The sequence below is a fragment of the Mus musculus genome, chromosome 6, assembly GCF_000001635.26.
Source record: "Mus musculus strain C57BL/6J chromosome 6, GRCm38.p6 C57BL/6J".
Lineage (NCBI taxonomy): Eukaryota > Metazoa > Chordata > Mammalia > Rodentia > Muridae > Mus > Mus musculus.
The window spans coordinates 82,401,326-82,420,297 of NC_000072.6; the positions used below are offsets into that span (position 1 = coordinate 82,401,326).

At 45.0% G+C, this 18,972-nt stretch overlaps 1 protein-coding gene across 4 annotated transcripts in view; it reads left to right on the plus strand.

The window, feature by feature from the left end:
- Positions 1 to 677: 677 nt before the first annotated feature.
- Tacr1 (tachykinin receptor 1) overlaps positions 678 to 18,972 on the plus strand; it is a 158,102-nt gene continuing 139,807 nt past the window's right edge. Inside the window, exons 1-2 of one of the 4 annotated variants that reach the window (XM_006505863.3) lie at positions 678 to 840; positions 1,477 to 2,673. In XM_006505863.3, the coding sequence (XP_006505926.1) occupies positions 2,285 to 2,673 (389 nt within the window). In that variant the 5' untranslated portion in view covers positions 678 to 840; positions 1,477 to 2,284. Of the gene's footprint in view, positions 841 to 909; positions 1,013 to 1,038; positions 1,093 to 1,149; positions 1,258 to 1,476; positions 2,674 to 18,972 lie in introns of those variants that run through there. The other 3 variants (XM_006505864.4, XM_006505865.3, NM_009313.5) reach the window with 3 other exon arrangements.

Genomic DNA, 18,972 nt, shown 5'->3' on the forward strand with positions numbered 1-18,972 from the left:
TAAGGGTTTGCCTTCTCCCCGCCGCTCTCTGCTTCTCTCACCTAGTTCTTCTCCTGTAGCCCCAGCTCAGCAGTAAGAAATCTGAGGTGGAGAAGGCAACCTTTTCTTTCTCAATCTGGATCGCAGAGCTGTTCTCTGAAAGGCATCCCAGGAGTTTGCTCTGTGGGGCTTGGGGATTTTAGGGATGCCTGGGAGGCACCTGCAAACAGGAAGCTTGGTGGGTCCCATAAGCGCTGAAATCTCACCCTCCAACAAAACCAGAGTTCAGTAGGCCCTTTCCTCCCCCCGGCCAGAGAAATATTAGCCTGGCTGAAGCCGGGACAGTAAATTACACAGACTCAAAACGCCTCATGTGCGACACAGCGCGCGGGCTTGCTAAACCAGTGCGTAAAGGCATCTCTCCCTGGTGCCAGGAAGGACGCAACCCATAGCAACAGCCTGCCGGGTGCTTCCCACCCCCGCAGGCATCTCACAGATCCCAGAACCGCAGTGGTGGAGGAGACCCGCTGAGGGGCAGCTGGAAGCTCCTGGAACCTTGCCAAGGGCAGTCTGCCAGGAATACACTCCTGAGCTCTACCCATCTCAGCTTCTTCAAAAGGGCTGATGTTGGGGGGGGGGGGGGGGGAGAAGGCTTGCCCATCTGCTCTCTGACCGGCCACCAGATTAGCCTTTTGAAACTGCCTTGGGTGTCTGGCAGGATAGGGAGAAAAGACTGGCAGAAACTTGCCCTTCAGTCTGGGTGAAAAACTGGAACGGGGAATCCGGTGGAGACCCTTCCCATGCCTCTCCAGTTTCACCTAGCCTCACAAACTGGACAGGCGCAGAAAAGGAGGCTGCCAGGTTGCCGGCTTGGGGGGGGGGGCGCAAACTAGTCCGCGAAGGGTATACTGGCCAAGAGCCCAGAATCCGCAGTCCCAGTCAGGCGTCAGACCAGCCGGCTTCTGCCCAGCTCTTGCACTCACCAAGCTTTGCAGAGAGCTGCGCACAGTCCCCAGTGTCTGCAGCTGAGAGGGTAGTCGCGGGGCTCCCTTGGAGAGCACCGGATAGCTGCTCCTTACAGAGGGACCAAGTCAACAAAGTAGCTGGGGAAAGGTTTCTCAAATGCTTGGAGCCCATCTGTGTTTTGGGGGGACTGGGGAGCAGGGAAGAGGAATCAGTCCACCAGGGAACAGAGCTAGGTGTCTGGGGGTTTCTTTAACAGAAGGAAAGTTGACTTCCGGACTTCTGAAGCAGGGTGTGGTCACCTGTCACTTCTAGGTAGCAACCAGAGTGTAGCAGTGAGCACCCCGCCCCACACTTTCCAACTCCCACCACAGTCTAGCGTCTCTGTAGAGGTTGTCTTGCGGTCCCCGGCTGAGCCTCAGAGCATTAACTGTCCTCCACTTCAGCTGCTTCCAAAAATCCTTCCTTTCTGCTCGCATCCCTGGTATGACCGCGATTCCAGCTAAGAGCCCTATCTGTGTCTTTTCTTCTCAGGCCACCTTGTCGCCCCCTCGCGGAGTGCTGGATTCGTCCGGCCTGCAGAACGCCCACAGCAGGTCACGAGCAGCAGAAGGCGTGGTGGCTGCGGTGGTGGAGCGACACAGCTGCCAACAACTGGCGCAGCTGCTGCGCTGTGCTTCGGGACCAGCGAGTAGACAGTCCAGGTACAGCCCCTTCCCCGTGACGTCTCTGCAGCGGGTTATAAAAGCCTAGTAGTGCTCACCCTGCCAAGGCTCTGCTAACTCCTGAGCACAGAAGGACCAAGACCTGGAAGCTGCGGGTGGCAGTAGAGGCTCTAAGTGAAGCAACGGAAAAAAGGAGCTCACCAGTTGGATGCGGACCTCAGAAGCCGGCCAGAGGACCAGAACTTTTACTAGCTGCGCTGCAAGCAGCCCTTCTTCCCCATCAAGCTCCCACCCAGCACCCAGCTTTGCCTTTCCTGCTGCACGCATGTTAACGGGAGTTGCTAGTAGCAGCAGGTGCCAAAAGGCGGGTTGTCTTGCCTTTTGGAACCGTGTGGAGTGCAGCTGCTTCAATGCAAACAAGAGCCTAGCATGAAAGTGGAGGAATTTGGAGAGACCAGGCAAAGAGCTATACAGAAGCATTGCTCTTGTGGACAAGTCTCCTGCTAACCAGGACTAAGTTCTGCCCAGGAAACTTCCCACCTCCTGAGTAGCAGGACTCAAGCCTCAGGCATCTGCGACAAGGTCCTACAGCAAGGAGGTGTGTGCGTGTGTGTGTACACTTCTGTGTGTACTTGTGAGTACCTGTAGACGCCAGGGCTTTGCTGCCTTGCCGCAAAATGGATAACGTCCTTCCTGTGGACTCTGATCTCTTCCCCAACACCTCCACCAACACTTCTGAGTCTAACCAGTTTGTGCAACCTACCTGGCAAATTGTCCTTTGGGCAGCCGCCTATACGGTCATCGTGGTGACTTCCGTGGTGGGCAACGTAGTGGTGATATGGATCATTTTGGCCCACAAGAGAATGAGGACAGTGACCAATTATTTCCTGGTGAACCTGGCCTTCGCTGAGGCCTGCATGGCTGCATTCAATACAGTGGTGAACTTCACCTACGCAGTCCACAACGTGTGGTACTACGGCCTCTTTTACTGCAAGTTTCACAACTTCTTCCCCATTGCTGCTCTCTTCGCCAGTATCTACTCCATGACAGCTGTGGCCTTTGACAGGTGAGTCTGTAAAATTAAGAAAGTGCCCAGAGCATTGGGAATTCGCTAAGGAGGACTGGGGCTAGATACAGAGTAGCCAGAGAACCACACTGTGCGTCCATGCCCTAGGCTCTGACTGGCTGTATGCTAGAACCCCTGGACCTCAGGTGCTCAAACCTCTTTCTCATTACTTTTCCACCCATCACTAGATTCCCACCCTTTCCATTCAATACTCCCATCTCCTGTCTTACTCTTTCTCGTGCATTCTTTCTCTCCTTTTACCTTAGTGCCTGGATGGGAGATATGGAAGGGTTGGCCGGGGACCTTCAGGAACCCCTCTAGATATGTCACTCTACTATGACTTTGTGTTTTAAATAGTCCTCAGCAAACTCCTCACTTTTTTTTTCAACCTTTCCCAAAGATATAGGAACTTTCCATGCCCACTTCAGCTCCCCAGTGTTATAGGAGAGTGACAAGCGTTTACCCACAGCCTTGAAACACTTGAGATTCTTATTTAGCAACTCAGTGTTAAGAGCCTCCCACTCAGGATGGAGAACCAGGCTCCTACCCAGGGCTTCCCCAGGCAGGGATCCAGGAAGCTTGCCCAGGTGGGGGTCTAAATTTCTTTTTCTACCAAAGGTCAATGTTCTTCTTAGCCTGTGTATCCACAGGGAAACGCGCTTGTTAGAAATAATTGAGAACTAATAGCCTCCAACCCTCAGATTAGGGTTGCTGAAGCCGATTGGAGATGCAAAGGTTGGAACTTTCAAATGCAGAGGCTGGCGTTCGGGGATGAATGGCTTTTCAGGTGTCATGAGGGGAAATCGGTGACTGGAGCACGGATTGATTGGAATTAACTTTTTCCTGAGTGTCTCGGGTCTATCACGCATGGTTTCTATGGACAGGGCTACCTCACTGTTAACTGACTGTAAAAGTGTGTCTAGCAGCTGCCACGGGAACCTGACAGTGGATTGTTTTGCCATTGTTGTTGAGATTAAGGAATGTGAGAAGCCTATGGGAAAACATCCAGGAAAAATATATCCCAAATTATAACCCCTCTTTTGTACGAAGACCACAGGTAATTTGTTGTTAGGTATCTGTGGTGAGTGAATACTTTTTCTACTCTTATCTTGGCAGTGCCATGCAGCTGTTGTAAGCTCCTCCATGGCATGTCTTAGGTAAAACATGCTGTGTGGACTGATTTGTGTTTTACCTGCAGGATGTCAATCAATTCTTCACACTGCTAGTGAAAGGAACTATGTTACAAACTTATCATTAGGACTGGGCCAGCTTTCGGATACTGATTTTAGTGAAAATGATGTGTGCCTGTAATATAGTTCTGTGTTGACATGTTCCTTTAACTCATGGGAGGTTCATTCCTTCAGCTAAAAAAAAAATACCCCTCTGCCTGATGTGTAGCCAGATATATTAGTGAAACATGACATTTCTGTTCATACATGCATGCTTTCTCACCGTTCCGTGAATTAGAGCTGAGTTTTGTTTTGTTTTGTTTTGTTTTGTTTTGTTACTGCAATGGGGCCTTGCCTGAGCTTCAGGGAGACCTGCCAGTCTATGTGAGCCTAAGCACTGAACAGCTGATGGCGCCCCAACAGACACCCTTTCTCTCTGGCCTGCCCAGGAACGTATTCCAGGACCCTGCTGTTTTCTAGGGATCTCAGACTAAAGTCAGAGTGAGAGGTCCTCACACTGGATTGTTGCAGGGAGCCAGATTTCAGCCCCACTGTTGCTTATCTTTATAAATCATGACAGGACCTGAATGCAGTGGGACAGCTCTGTCCAGTGACTCTGAGGGTCTCGGATGCCAGAGCACAAGAAGGACCAAGCGTTTATTATGGGCAGATGTGGCTTGGTGGTGCTAACAGGGAAATGCTCCAGGTTACACTCCAGATTAAAGTTAAGACCCGAGTTTTTGGTTGACTCGTGTCCCCCATAGGCACTTTCCTATTCTTGCTGAGCTTCTCAAGCACTCTGGAGGTTCATTCCTTCAAGCCCCCAATGAAGGTGTCTTCTGCATGTGTGACCCTGCAGTCTCTCCCCGGATCACTGTGGAAATGAGGAGGTTGTAAGCTGTCTCTGCAGGAATGATCACTCCTTCCTCCAACGTGGATGTGCACTTATGAGAAGTGCTAAATGTTTTTATGTCCTTCGAATTATTAACAGGCGACTTCTGAATCAAATCTTTAAAAATGACAGCACGATTTTTCCTGGCTATAAAGTTAAGCCTTAATTATTGCAGAAGATTTGGGAAGTAGGAAGAGCAGAAACACACACACATAAATTCAAACTGTTATCACACCATCCTAAATAACACCTGTTAACACTTGAAATTCTCATTTGTGAATGTTAAATACCTATGGAGGCTGCTTTCTGTGTGTCTGTAACTAACAGTTTCCACTGATATCAATAGGGAACATTAACAACTTACCTTTTCCAGGCAGGAGATTCTAATAAAACTCAGAGGGTCACAGACAAAAAGAAGACAAGAGTAGAAGTGGGCAGAAGGTTCCTCAGAGAGGAAGGGAGGAAAGACAGGAGGCTGGGGCAAAAATGGCTAGAATTCATTATATAAATGTGTGAAACTATGAAACAATAAAAAATGTAATGTCTTCAGAAATATAATCTTAATGACTTCATAGTATTGCATTTATAATTCTGTTATTATTTAACCATCTCCCCACCATTGTGTGGTTAAGCAATTCCAGATTTATTTATATTTTTGATCATTCTTATACTCTCCTGAACAATTTCATATCATAACTTTGTTCTACATTTTTAAACTAGGAAGATTGCCAGAATTACAATTACTGCATCAAATGAACCATCTGATAAAAAGCTATGCCTCTTTATTTTAAAGGGTTGTAAACTCGGGACAGGGCAAGGACTACATTGTACCATCTGACTCATTTGAATCTTCCTAGCACAAAACAGAAGGTTTGATAGCTCACCTACCTATTTATTGAATAATTGAATATTGACTACTGAAAATAAATTGATAAGTAAAACATTCCTAAAAGAACATTTTGAAAGAGACATAAATTTGTAAAGAAATTATAAATAATACATAGAGATCCCTTTAGTGATAATCAGCCAGCTAAAACTTAAAATTCTCATTTGTGAGTGTTAAATACCTTATGGAAGCCACGTTCTGTATGTCTGTACAGAAACCCTTGTCATGCTGGCTTATAGGAACCTTTCCATCCAGGTTCTATACCTCCATTTACAAGTTAAGGGGTAAATTTTAGACATAACAAAAACTGTCAATAGGTAATTTTTTGACTCTTGATTTTCTTCTCCAGGGTTTTTTATATTGTTACTGTTGTGGTTTGGAACTGTAGCGTGGGGACATTCCATGTCATAAAATATTTTTAAAGATAAGATGCCTCGCAGGTAGCTCAGCTGTAGAATGCTTACATAGTGCTCACAGAGTCCCGGGTTCAATCCTCAGAATCATAAGAAATGGAGCAGTTAGTAGATGCGTTATATTCCATGACTGCAATCATTTCCCATTATTATAGTAACTTTGAAAATTAATGTCCTAGACATACATCTTTTTACATTTACTCAGTGTATGTATGGGGGGGGCACCTGTGTGCCATGGTGTATGTGAGGGGATTACAGAACAACTTGCAGGAGTCTGGGTCTCTCCTTCTAACACGTGCATCCCAGAGATAAAACTCAGCAAGTACCTCCAGCAGCTGAGCCATTTTGCAGGCTCCTAGACATAAATCTCCAAGAGTGTCTCTCTTTCCTGAGAAGAAATTACTTGAAGTCAGGTGGTTTGGTTAAGCTGTCTTTCTAAGATTTGACAAATCTATTAATAGGACCATGTGATGGTTTGTATATCCTTGGACCAGGGAGTGGCACCATCTGAAGGTGTGGCCTTGTTGGAATAGGTGTGACCTGGTTGGAATGAGTGTGTCACTGTGGGTGTGGGTATAAGATCCCCACCCTAGTTGCCTGGAAGTCAGTCTTCCACTAGCAGCCTTTGGATGAAGACATAGAATTCTCAGCTCCTCCTGTGCCATGCCTGCCTGGATACTGCCATGCTCTCACCTTGATGATAATGGACTGAACCTCTGAACCTGTAAGCCAGCCCCAATTAAATGTTGTTTTTTATGACTTGCCTTGGTCATGGTGTCTATTCACAGCAGTAAAACCCTAACTAAGACAGACCAATATACAAAAAGAAAAATAAAGCTTCAATTGCAGACTGCATTATTAATTTAATGTTTTCTCCAGTAATTCGGTAAATAGAGGTGGGGTGGATGTAGGGCCTCTCTTCTAGAAGTGCCATTTTTTTTTCCATTTTTTATTAGGTATTTAGCTCATTTACATTTCCAATGCTATACCAAAAGTCCCCCATATCCACCCACCCCCACTCCCCTGCCCACCCACTCCCCCTTTTTGGCCCTGGTGTTCCCCTGTACTGGGGCATATAAAGTTTGCAAGTCCAATGGGCCTCTCTTTCCAGTGATGGCCGACTAGGCCATCTTTTGATATATATGCAGCTAGAGTCAAGAGCTCCGGGGTACTGGTTAGTTCATAATGTTGTTCCACCTATAGGGTTGCAGATCCCTTTAGCTCCTTGGCTACTTTCTCTAGCTCCTCCATTGGGAGCCCTATGATCCATCCATTAGCTGACTGTGAGCATCCACTTCTGTGTTTGCTAGGCCCCGGCATAGTCTCACAAGAGACAGCTACATCTGGGTCCTTTCGATAAAATCTTGCTAGTGTATGCAATGGTGTCAGCGTTTGGATTCTGATTATGGGGTGGATCCCTGGATATGGCAGTCTCTACATGGTCCATCCTTTCATCTCAGCTCCAAACTTTGTCTCTGTAACTCCTTCCATGGGTGTTTTGTTCCCACTTCTAAGGAGGGGCATAGTGTCCACACTTCAGTCTTCATTCTTCTTGAGTTTCATGTGTTTAGCAAATTATATCTTATATCTTGGGTATCCTTAGAAGTGCCATTTTTAGAAAGATTTATTTTATTTTATTTTATTTTATTTTATGTGTATGAATGTTTTGCCTGTATGCTTGTGCATCACTTGAGTACCTGGAACCCATGGAGCACAGAATAGGACACTGGGTCCCCTGGAACTGGAGATGCAGGTTGTTGTGAACCACCATGCTGAGAACTAAACCCAGGTCCTCTCTACAAGAGCACTGACCTCTCTCTCCAGTACCAAAATATCCATTTTCTGAAAGCAGTGGTTAGGTTTCTGAGGCAAACACAGCTAAATGAGTTCAGTTTCTTCTCCTACTGCACCTCAACAAGCCCAAGGAACTGTTCCTCTGTCACACTTAAAATTTACGCATTCTTGTTAGCTTTAAATGGTACAGACGTGTGTGTGTGTGTGTGATGCTTCCGAGCTTCCCAAAATGAGAGATGTCCAGAGGTGGTACCTCAGTTTACAGGCTCATGATGAGCATTTTATCAGGGAAATATAAGGAAGAGAAGATGGATCCCAGAGCCTCAGCCAATCAGAAGCAGCCACACAGCCACAGGAGGCTATGAAAACCAATGGCTTCTCTCCCTAAAAGAGGCAGGTGTAATTTCAGTGATTTAAGAGGTAAACATTGGTTGCTGCTCAGACTGGCTCTGTACGGGCTGTTCTGAGCCAAATGGGATTACTCTAGGCAACCTGAAACCAGAAAGAGAATTGCCCCAAGAGGGGCAAATGCAGAGCCAAAAGGAGAAGAGTGAATGAGTGCTCTGGGTGAGTAGAGAACATTTCTAGATGAAAACATGCATGGTAACAAAACCTCTGCCCACTGACCTCAGGCACCCATCCATTATGGCCAGACCATACACAGCTTCAAGGTCTCTATCAGACCTTCCGTCTACCTGTGAAACTTACCATACTGGCTAGACCCAGGTGTTATTGTCCATGTCAAGGCAGTCCCTTCAATCCTTTGTCACCCTACACAGAGGCATCCTCAGAGTTCCAGGATCTCTTGAACTAACAGAGCTGGGCCTGAATTCCCATGACTAGGCAACCTCCACCATAGCCCAGTCTTTGCAAATCAGGAACCTGTAATGTCATTGTGGGTGTGAGTCAAACCTGGGGTTATTACATTAAAGCATTGAGGCTTCCAGTCTTTCTCTTAAAAGGTACAATGCTCACCTCCTCTCCAGAGCTGTCCTATTACACTCTGTCACATGTTCTCCCAACTTCTGGGACTCTCTAGTGTCAAGATGGTCAAGAGTGTCACTGGGTACTTATGTCAACTTTCTTTCTTTTTCTTTTTCTTTTTTATTAATTACTTAATTTTTTACATTCCAAATGTTGCCTCCCTCCCTTCCTGGTCCCCTCTCCATGAGTTCTTTACCCACTTCCCTTTGCTTCTGAGAGGGTGCTTCCCCACCCTTCCACCCACCTCCCACCTCAACCCACTAGCATCCCTCTTCCCTGGGATATCAAGTTTCTACAGCATTAACCACATCCTTTCTCACTGAGGCCAGACAAGGCAATCCTCTACAACATATGTAGCAGGGCCCACAGACCAGCCCATGTATGCTCTTTGGTTGGCGGCTTAGCCTCTGGGAGCTCTGAGGGGTCCGAATTAGTTGATATTGTTGTTCTTCTTATAGGGTTGCAATCCTCTTCAGCTCCTTCAGTCCCCCCACCAACTATTCAGTAGGGGTCCCCGACCTCAGTCCAATGGTTGGCTGTGAGCATCTGCATCTGTCTCAGTCAGCTGTTGGTAAGGCCTCTTAGAGGACAGTCATACCAGACTGCTGTTTACAAGCACAATATGGCATCACTAATTGTGTCAAGGTTTGGTGTGCACACATGGGATGGATCCAAAGCTGGGCCGGTCTCTGGATGGCCGTTCTTTCAGTCTCTGCTCCATATTTGTCCCTGAATTTCCTTTAGGCAGGAACAATTCTTGGTCAAGAATTTTGGAGTTGGGTGGATGAACCCATGTCTCAAATGGGGGCCATGCCTATCTCCTGGAGGTGATCAGTTTAGGTCCCAGCTTGCCACTGTAGGGCATTTTGGCTAAGGTCATCCCCAGTGGGTCTTGAGAAGCTCTCACAGCCCTGATAGCTGGGACTTTCTGGAGGTTCTCCCTGCCCTCTAACCCACATTGCTGTATATTTCTATTTATTCTCTTGGCCCTCTAGGCTTTTCTCTGGTCTCCCCCATACCTGATCCTGTCCCCCTTTACCCTCCCCCTCGTGTCCCCCACACAGATCCCTCCCTCCCTCTTCCTCTAGTGATTATTTTGTTCTCCCTTCTAAGTGGGATCGAAGTATTCACATTTAGGCCTTCCTTTTAAGCTTCATATGGTCTGTGAGTTGTATCATGGGTATTCTGTACTTTTTTGGCTAATATCCAGTTATCAGTGAATACATACCATATATGTCATTTTGAGTCTGGGTTACTTCACTCTAAATGATATTTCCTAGTTACATCCATTTGCCTGCAAAATTCATGATGTCCTCACTTTTAATAGCGAAGTAGTATTTTATTGTGTTAACGAACCACATTTTCTTTATCCATTCTTTGGTTGAGGCACATCTGGGTTGTTTCCAGCTTCTTACTATTATTAACTGGCAGAAGTGTAGGTCACACTGGGGGAAAATAGAGAGCTTTTCTCAATGTAAAGGCATACAGAAGAAGCATAAGAAAGATGTTTCTATTTTTCTATTGGCTTAGAAAATTCTAAGACAAGGATTGCAAATTTCTCCGGACTTAAAAGATTTGAGGAATGAAGTGAAAATACTGTAGAACGTGGGGCAAGGTGATAGTTCCTAAGTGAGAAATTTTTGTTTTTCCTTGAAGAATTTGTGCTCTGTGTTGACTGAGTAAGACTGACTTGGAGACAACTACAATGTAAGGCACCAGGCAAAGTGGCTCATGAAGATTGTGTGGGTAAATTCTACAAGAGGGAAGAGGAGAGAGTTCATGGTCAGAAGCAATGATGATCACATGATGATGGAAGAAGGTTGCAGAAGGTGGCTACACCTTCTCAGAGGAAGGTTATTTATGTACCTATGTACATATTTATAAAAGGTGATATCCAAGATAGAAAAACTGCATGACAGAAGCATTGAGTTCAAACATATCTGTGGGAGGATAGCAGATTAAATGAATGAATAGGTTTATATTCTCATATAACGTGGGATGGGTGAAAGAAGACTAAGTGGGAAGAAAATGAGTCCAATTTTTTTGATGTGAAGACACATTGATGAGTTGGAAGTTCCTGAGATGGGTTAGAAAATGAGTTAGAGATCAAAACACAGACTGGGAAATTTTCTACTCAAAGAAGTGATGGCCATCTGGTTGAATAGAAGTAGGAAATGCCTCTTCTACTTAGATATGTGCTTCCTGAGAAAGGCTTGACTGTCACAAGAATGTCCTACTAGGAGGAGAAAGAAGCAGATGAAGAGGTAGAAGAGACAAAAGTTAAGAAAAGCAACCTGTGTTGGTTCATGTTCATTACAGTCAAGGACATCAAGAACACTGGGCTTTAAAGTTAGAGAGTACTGGTGACCTGTAAAGAGACAGTGTCCACAGACCATGGACAGAGGCAGCAGCATGGGGATTGAACGTCTCCTTAACTAGCCACATAATCCTGATGGAGCATCTGCTCTGTGCCAGATTTGGAAGCACTGGGCTCAGCTTTTGCCCCCAAATGTTGAGGCACTATGACTTTGGTGTCTTTCTCCTTGTTCACTCAGTCTTCAGGGATTAAACCATATGTAAATATAGAACCCAGAGTAACCAATGTCACACTGGGGAAGAGGGGGCTGCAAACAAAGCAAAGACCTCCCATGGGAATGTGAGAGAGGTTTACTGGTTCCAAGAGAAGGAGAAGGAGGAGGTGGAGGGGGCAGAAGAGGAGTGGGTTGCAGAGAAAAGAATGTGTAGCTTTGTATTTTAATTAAGTTCAAAGATGCTCACAATGATTTACTAATATTTGTTACTTGGAAACTAGGCAGATTTCATGTTAATAAAATTGATAATGATGTCTTGTTTCTGTATGCTTTCTAATTCGTTGTCTTATCTAGCCCTCCTGCTGCAAGTAGGATTCTTTGCCTACCTTGCTATGAATATTAGATACAACATCTTTTATTGTTGTCTGTCAATTCTCCACTCTCTCAGAGCCTGAAAAACATGGATGTTAAGTCTGTGTCTATGCACAAGCCCACTCATGACTGCTCACAGTGGCCTTTTGACGATAGTCAAGGAAAGCCACAACCAAAAGCAGGAAATGTAAGGCCTCTTTCCGTGCCACCTTCACAATTCCACCTCCAAACAAATTCAAACTCACAACCCTTCAGATAGGGCAGAGCTAGAGTTTCAAACACAGCTCGAATGTTTTTGTCTCATTGGCTCAATTTGATTGTCACATTAGAAATCCTTTCTTTGTGTAGAACTGAAATCGGCATCTCTGGGTTGGGGTGGTTTCTAATGGTCTCATGTTCCCCTCTCTATGTCAACCATTACAGGATATTCCCCCTCTCCCCCCTGGTTCTTCCTCACTTTTAGTTCACTCACTGCCCATGACTCTTTCATCTTTCCATCTTCATTACTACTCTTGTTTGTTGATGGGATCTCTTACAAGAAGGTGACCAGAATGAAGCATCCGTCCTGTCGACATGACCCTGCCCAACACCATGTGCTGCTGTAGGACTCGCCCATGTCCTTAGCTCAGAACACTTGTACTTAGAAGCTGACTCTGACATGCTGGTCTAAATGAGATGTCATTACTTATTTCCACAGCCTTTCTCTACTATCTCTGGAACTGTCTATGATGTGTTAGCCTCTGACACTCCTTCCTGCCCACTAGGCTGCAAGTTCCATGCAACAAAGCTGCTTTATCTGCTTCCTGTTCCCAGCACCTACACAGTGCCTGGCAATAGCAATTTACTATTCTGTGTTCATTATGGACCAGCTGAGTGTGCCTCCATCCCACTCACTAGAAGATCTGAAAACCAAGTTCAGTGTATAAGGCAACTCCTAAAGCATGCGTAAAATGTTCTACATTGAAACATAAGAAAAACATTGCTAAGTGTCTGCTATAAAGAGCTGTCTGCACAAAATACTTTTCACTAAGGACTCTCCATCCATTCTAAAATACCTACAAGTTCTAATTCACCCCGTTTCTTCCTCATACCACTTGGCAATCCCCATTAGTTCCTCATCCATTCTTCGATGATCCCAAAACCCCAGGAGAAGACCTGTAAGTTGAATCGTGCATTGATCATTGCCACAACACTACTGATCGCCCCAGGCATTCTGGGACTGTGTAGACAATTATCTTCCCAAGCCTGTTGTCAAATCTGTGGGTTTTCCCCCAACTTTACTTTTCTCATCCTTTTGAGTCAACACCTATTGAAAACTATACTCTATCTAGCCCTCCAAGACCTACACACAGAAGCTAAGTGTCTATAGTCCAGGGCTGGGGATGTGACGTGGCTCTGTGCTATACTCAGTCAGAGCACTTATCTAATCGCCCAGTACTCTGGCACAACAAAGTTCCAGCACAGAGTGGCCCATGGAAGCCATAGGACAGGAAACTGACTGTGTGGCTCTCTCATGCCCCCCAGGAATTGTACTTTAGAGGGATGGATAGTAGGAGAGTCTCTGAAGGAGGGACCCCAGGGAATAAAGAGGGATTTCATGAGACTTTGAGGTTCACCCTAACACATGAACTGCTTTAAGAATTGTATCTATGGTAGGGGTTGGCTCTGTTGGTAAAGGGATTTCCTTGCCAACATCAGGACCAAGCAAGTTTGATTCTCAGAACCCACACCCTTAAGCAAACAAACCAGCTGTGGTCAGTATGAGAGGGCTCGGGAAGTATATCTCAGCATTGGTTCTGCCATGCCCCAGCTATACAAACATCACTTGATTTAGCTGAGCTTTCATGTCTAATTAAATGGATTCAGTAAAACTAACCCTGGGATGGAGAGATGATTATTCAGCAGATAAGAGCACTGCTGTTCTTCCAGAAGACCAGAGAGAGATCGGTTCACAGTAACCATGTCCAGAGGCTCACAACCACCTGTCATTTTAGCTCCAAGGAATCTGACACCCTCTTCTGGCCTCCATGGGCATGACACTTATGTGTGCAAACCCATACATAGGCATGCACATACACAGAAATTAAATATATATATGTATGTACATATATATACATACATATATATGTGTGTATATATATATATATATATATATATATATATATATATATATATATTACATCTCTAAAAAACTAACCTTATGGGGCATTGTCACAAAGAGAGAGTAAAAGTTACAAAAATGTCTCAGATCATTGGCACCCAGTTAGACCCCATTAGTGGTAATTAGCATCATGATCTCTAATACACCCTGACTTATCCCATATCCATTAGGCATCCCCACTTCTGTCTCAGCCTCCTCAGCTTTCTTCCACATCAGGCATAATAACATCAAGGAGGAGCACCTTTCCTCGATGAGATTATAGTTTAAGATCTCCCTGATTGAGCCGCCCATCTCTGGCTAAATGCTTGTCAGCACCACTGCCACCCGTGGAGATGTACACACTCTGCTAGAAGTCCATCATTTACATAATTACAGCTCGTGCCGCAGAGGAGCTAAAAGCCTCTCCCATACCCTGCATTAACTGAGCATCTTCAACCTTCTGGCACTGTAAAATGACATTATCCTCTGCCAGGTTCATGTTTAAGAACCACCAACTTGTTAAGTTTACAGTCTTGGGTTGGGTCCAGCTATCGACAGGTGCATGAAGCCTAAGGGCTGCAGGTTGCACACACCTTCTCCCAAACCTTAATGTGTCCCAGCACCACTGTCTCAGGGAGGTGGCGTTCCTTGCCACTGGGTAAGTTTTCATTGACATCTAACTCATCAAAATACAGTGTTCATTTGGCCCTTCCCACGTCCTCCAAATCCGGAAACTGTCCTGAATGCAGTTGTGTGTTGCCGTCAGGCACCACTTTCTCTTGACCCTTGACTAACGCTCAGTGAGCTCTTAAACAGGAGACGGGGCCCCACCCCTAAGCATCTCAACACCATTTCCAAACTAATCAAGACCTTTTTACATATTTTCAGTTAGTCACAGCTCTTCCAAATTTAGCAAATCAAAATGCAATCTTTAAAACCTAAGCACCACTTATAAACTTGACTAATTAAGTTCTTCCTAAACATTCCAAACTATAACTACAAATTTAATACATCCTTTTTTCTTTTTTTCTTAAAATCATCAAACCCCTAACAGGAGGAATTACATGCATCCTCTCAGGACTTAGCATAGGTCTCATGAGCAGAATACCTCAATACTCCCCAAGATAGCGTTCTCTTAAAGCACTCCAACTGCCCGAGAATTCGGCTTACAAAACCAGTGAGCGTGTATCTAAATATCAAATACAAAATACATTTGCTAATCCTCCTGAACGTGGCAATTAAAATTACAAATCTCATAAATAAAAATGCTCCAGTATGTTAGGTTCTTATTTCTACAAATCCGAAGAAAACCACACACAGCAACTTATGAGCACCACAGAGCCCACTTCCCTCCACACAGAGGCTACTTAGGCAGCATCAATACGTCTTTCCAAGCATAAGTGTGCGCATGTGTGTATGTATGTGTATGTGCGTGTACATGTGTGTGTTTCTGTGTGAGCAAGTGCACCTATAGACACTAGATATGTCTTATTCAGTTGTTGTCTACCTTAGATTTGTGAACCAGGTTATCTGCTGGAACCTGGAGCTCATTAACTCACTAGGCTGGCTTGCCAGTGAGCTCCAGTGATCCACGCCTACTGGGGTTGAGATTTCAGATGCACCCCCAGGCCTAGTTTTGTGTTTTGTATGTGGGCATCTTAATTCAGGTCATTACGTTTTTGCACAGCAAGCCCTTTACTGACTGGACCACCTCCTTAGCGCCTCTGTCTCATTTATTTAATGCCTTCCCGGCTCCCCAAGCTATCTGAGCAGCAGTGTCAGAAGCACCCTCTGCAGGAGGCATCACAGATGAGAATCTGAGGGTTCCCCATGGGGTCTTACCCAGAGATGTACCTCAGATGTGAGCCCCTTTCCCAGCAGAGATCTGCGCACCTAGTGCCTGGAAGGATCACCCACCCTTTCCACTGGGATTATTTTAAAGTTCCTAAAAGGCATGTTCTCTGTTCCCTTGGCTTTCTTCAAATTTTTACTGTTTCCTTTTATTTTTTTTAACATTAACATCTTATCATCTAACTTACAAGAATTGGATCATGGGAAATCTCATCCCACATATTCCAAGTTTACCACTTCCCCTTCCTTCCCTGGCTCCTCCTCTTACTGGGGGGGGGGGGCTACAGAATAATTCTGGGCATCTCCCTCCTGCTCTGTCTATTGTAGAATATAACTGAGACACCAAGCTTTAAAAGCCAAATATTACTAGCTTGTGAGAAGACAGCAAGCACAAACTTAAACACCCACCTTTTATGATCTATTAATTTTATTATAAACAATTACATAATATGGGGAATATATTCAAGTATATATACATAGCGCAATATATTTTATTTATATTGTATCAATATATATTTATTCTATGTATGATTAATTGCTCCAGGGAGCTCTCGCAGTCATTAAAGTGCTAATCTGAGTGTGGGAGCATAAAGACCTAAATTTGATTCACCAGAACCCATGTGAAAAGGCCTGGCACGGTGGCTTGTGTTTGTAAACCTCAACACTGGCAAGACGGAGACAATGCCTCCTTGAGGCTCACTGCCCAGACATCCAACCTGCGTTGGTGAGTTACAGGCCAATGAAAAAGCCTGTCTCAAAATGCAAGGTGGTTATGTCCTGTGGAAAGATAGCCTGAGGTTGGCTTCTCATATCCACATGCGTGCGCACACACACATGCACACGCAAGCACACACACACCATGAACACCTGCATGCTCTCACACATACAACAATTCTTAAAAAGAAATTATGCTCTATGGTTACAGTTCAAGCCTAGCACGTGAGTGTCCTTTTATGCCACTCCTTACCTCCATAAGCTCACACAGGGAGGCCACAGAGTAGTCAGGGCTCTGTAGACTATAACTGAGACACTAATCTTTAAAAGCCTAATATGCACATTAGTAGCATGTGATGAGATTGGGAGCACAAACTTAAACACCCACCTTGTACGACTTATTAATTTTATTTTACTCTGGAGAAATGGCCTCTTGGTTAATTAATATGTTTTCATAAGAGGATTTGTCTGCTTCTGAAATCCATTAAACAAAAGGAAACCCTACTTAGATGCTCTTCTAAATAGTCCCAGAGAGCCGGAGGGAGCTAGAATTCAAGACAGAAGCACTCCTGAGAGTGGCTATAACTAGTTAGTGTAGTAACAGAGCTGGGCTATTCAAAGAGATACCACCATATGACACACATAAAGCCTCATGAGATGTCTCTGGAGTCATCATTTAAACTGGTTTTCCAAATTCTTTTTTCTTCCCACCCGGGATGCTGAGGACCTGGTCGTCAGTGACATCAGGGTCCTCATGAACTTCAGTGACTCCTGGGTATGGACAGTCTGAAATGCTAGACCTAACAAACAAGCAGAGATAGCGCCCTCTGGCTTCCAGGAGTCTCACCAATGCTAGAACCAGCTCAAATCAGTTTGAGCTGTTCCAAGTCCCGTGGCACAAATTCATGGTCCCCAATTACTGCTCCACTCTCTCCACAGCCTCAGACTGATTTAGCAAGTTGAATTGAATCAAGAGACACACAGCTGTTAAAAGCACATGGAGGCGGGGCTCACGGGGGTTTTTTATTACGGGAAGGTTTCATCTGTATTTCAAGGCCGGAATGCGCTCTCTCTCATTACCTACTCTTTGAGCGGTGTGAAAGGGAGCTAGGTTGTATCTTAATTTACCTGAGCTCTTTAAAGAGCTGGCACAAGACGACACGCAAAAGCCCATGCCCGAAACTTCTCTGGAGCCACCCTTTAAATTTGCTCCTAAAATGCTCTCTTCTTTCCACATGGGATGGTGAGGGTCTGGAAGTCAGGAAGCCAAGACTCAACTGGAGTGTCAGCAAAATTAGAATAATCTTGTTTTTTCAGTGACCTGGTGTGATGGCTGGTTTTGATAACAACTTACCACATATTACTCACCTGAATAGTTTTACTTCACCTACAGAACTGTCCTGATTGCCTTAACAGATGGGGGAAAACTCACCCCAGATGTGGGTGGCACCTTTAGGCAACAGCCCAGATGAAACAACATAATTCACATTTTGATTACTTGCCCTCCTTCCCCCTGCATTAGTTTGCCCTGCTGCGGCTGCGGCTGCGGCTGCTTCCTTACTGATATCAGAACTGGCATTTCCAAGCTTCCGATCACTGACTAAGAACCGGGTTCTCCTGGAAACTCTCAAATCCTCGCTGACTGATCAGGATGGCTGAAGCCCTCAGCCTCATGGACCAGGAAGCCATGTTTTTCCAGCTTCCCCATCATGAGGCAGCCAGTGTGGGGCTATTCTGACTGCTGAGGCTCAACCTCAAGAACTGAACAAGCATGGGCTCTCAGCCTCTCAGCCATAAGACAGCTATTTTTATTATTTCAACATAAGCTAACTGAATAAATCCTATTCGTACATATATTCATCCTTTGGGTTCTGAACCTCTTGAGAACCTTGGTTAATCTACCCCGAGAATCTTTGAGGAGATGGAGAATCAAGACAGCTAATCCTAGAGACTAGACCAGTATGTGGTATAGATAGTACCAGAATCTGCATAATACAAAAATACCTGGAGCTGATTTTTCAGGAACTAGTGCTGCATAGTGTGCAGAAGAGCATAGTAGGGGGCCCCTTGCAAGGAGCTCAGATTGCTACCAACAGGGTTCGTGTTTCTGTCAGAGTTGTATTCACCTTGAATGTCAAGGAATTCTGAATTTAGATATCAAATGAGGCTGAACTTGTTTTCTCTTCCTCTTCAGACATCTTTGTGAGTCTCTAACAGTCTTGGCCATGCTTTATAACCTGGAGGAATGTTATCATTAAGAAGAGACTTTAAGAGTAGAGACATAGTTCAGCAGTTAAGAGCACTCACTGCTCCTGCAGAGAACCTGGGTTCTACTCCCAGTGTGGATCATTCAACACCCTCTTCTGGCCTGAACAGACACTGCACACACATAAATGCATGTAGGCAAACACTCAAACACATAAAATAAATCTTAAATGAATAGAGACAGAGTCCGACAAGCAGAAAGGGCAGAGCATGTGGGCAAGTATGTGTGGGTGAGACAGACAGACACTTTAGACCACAGTTCCCCTGAGCTTCCAGGACCCAGAGGAT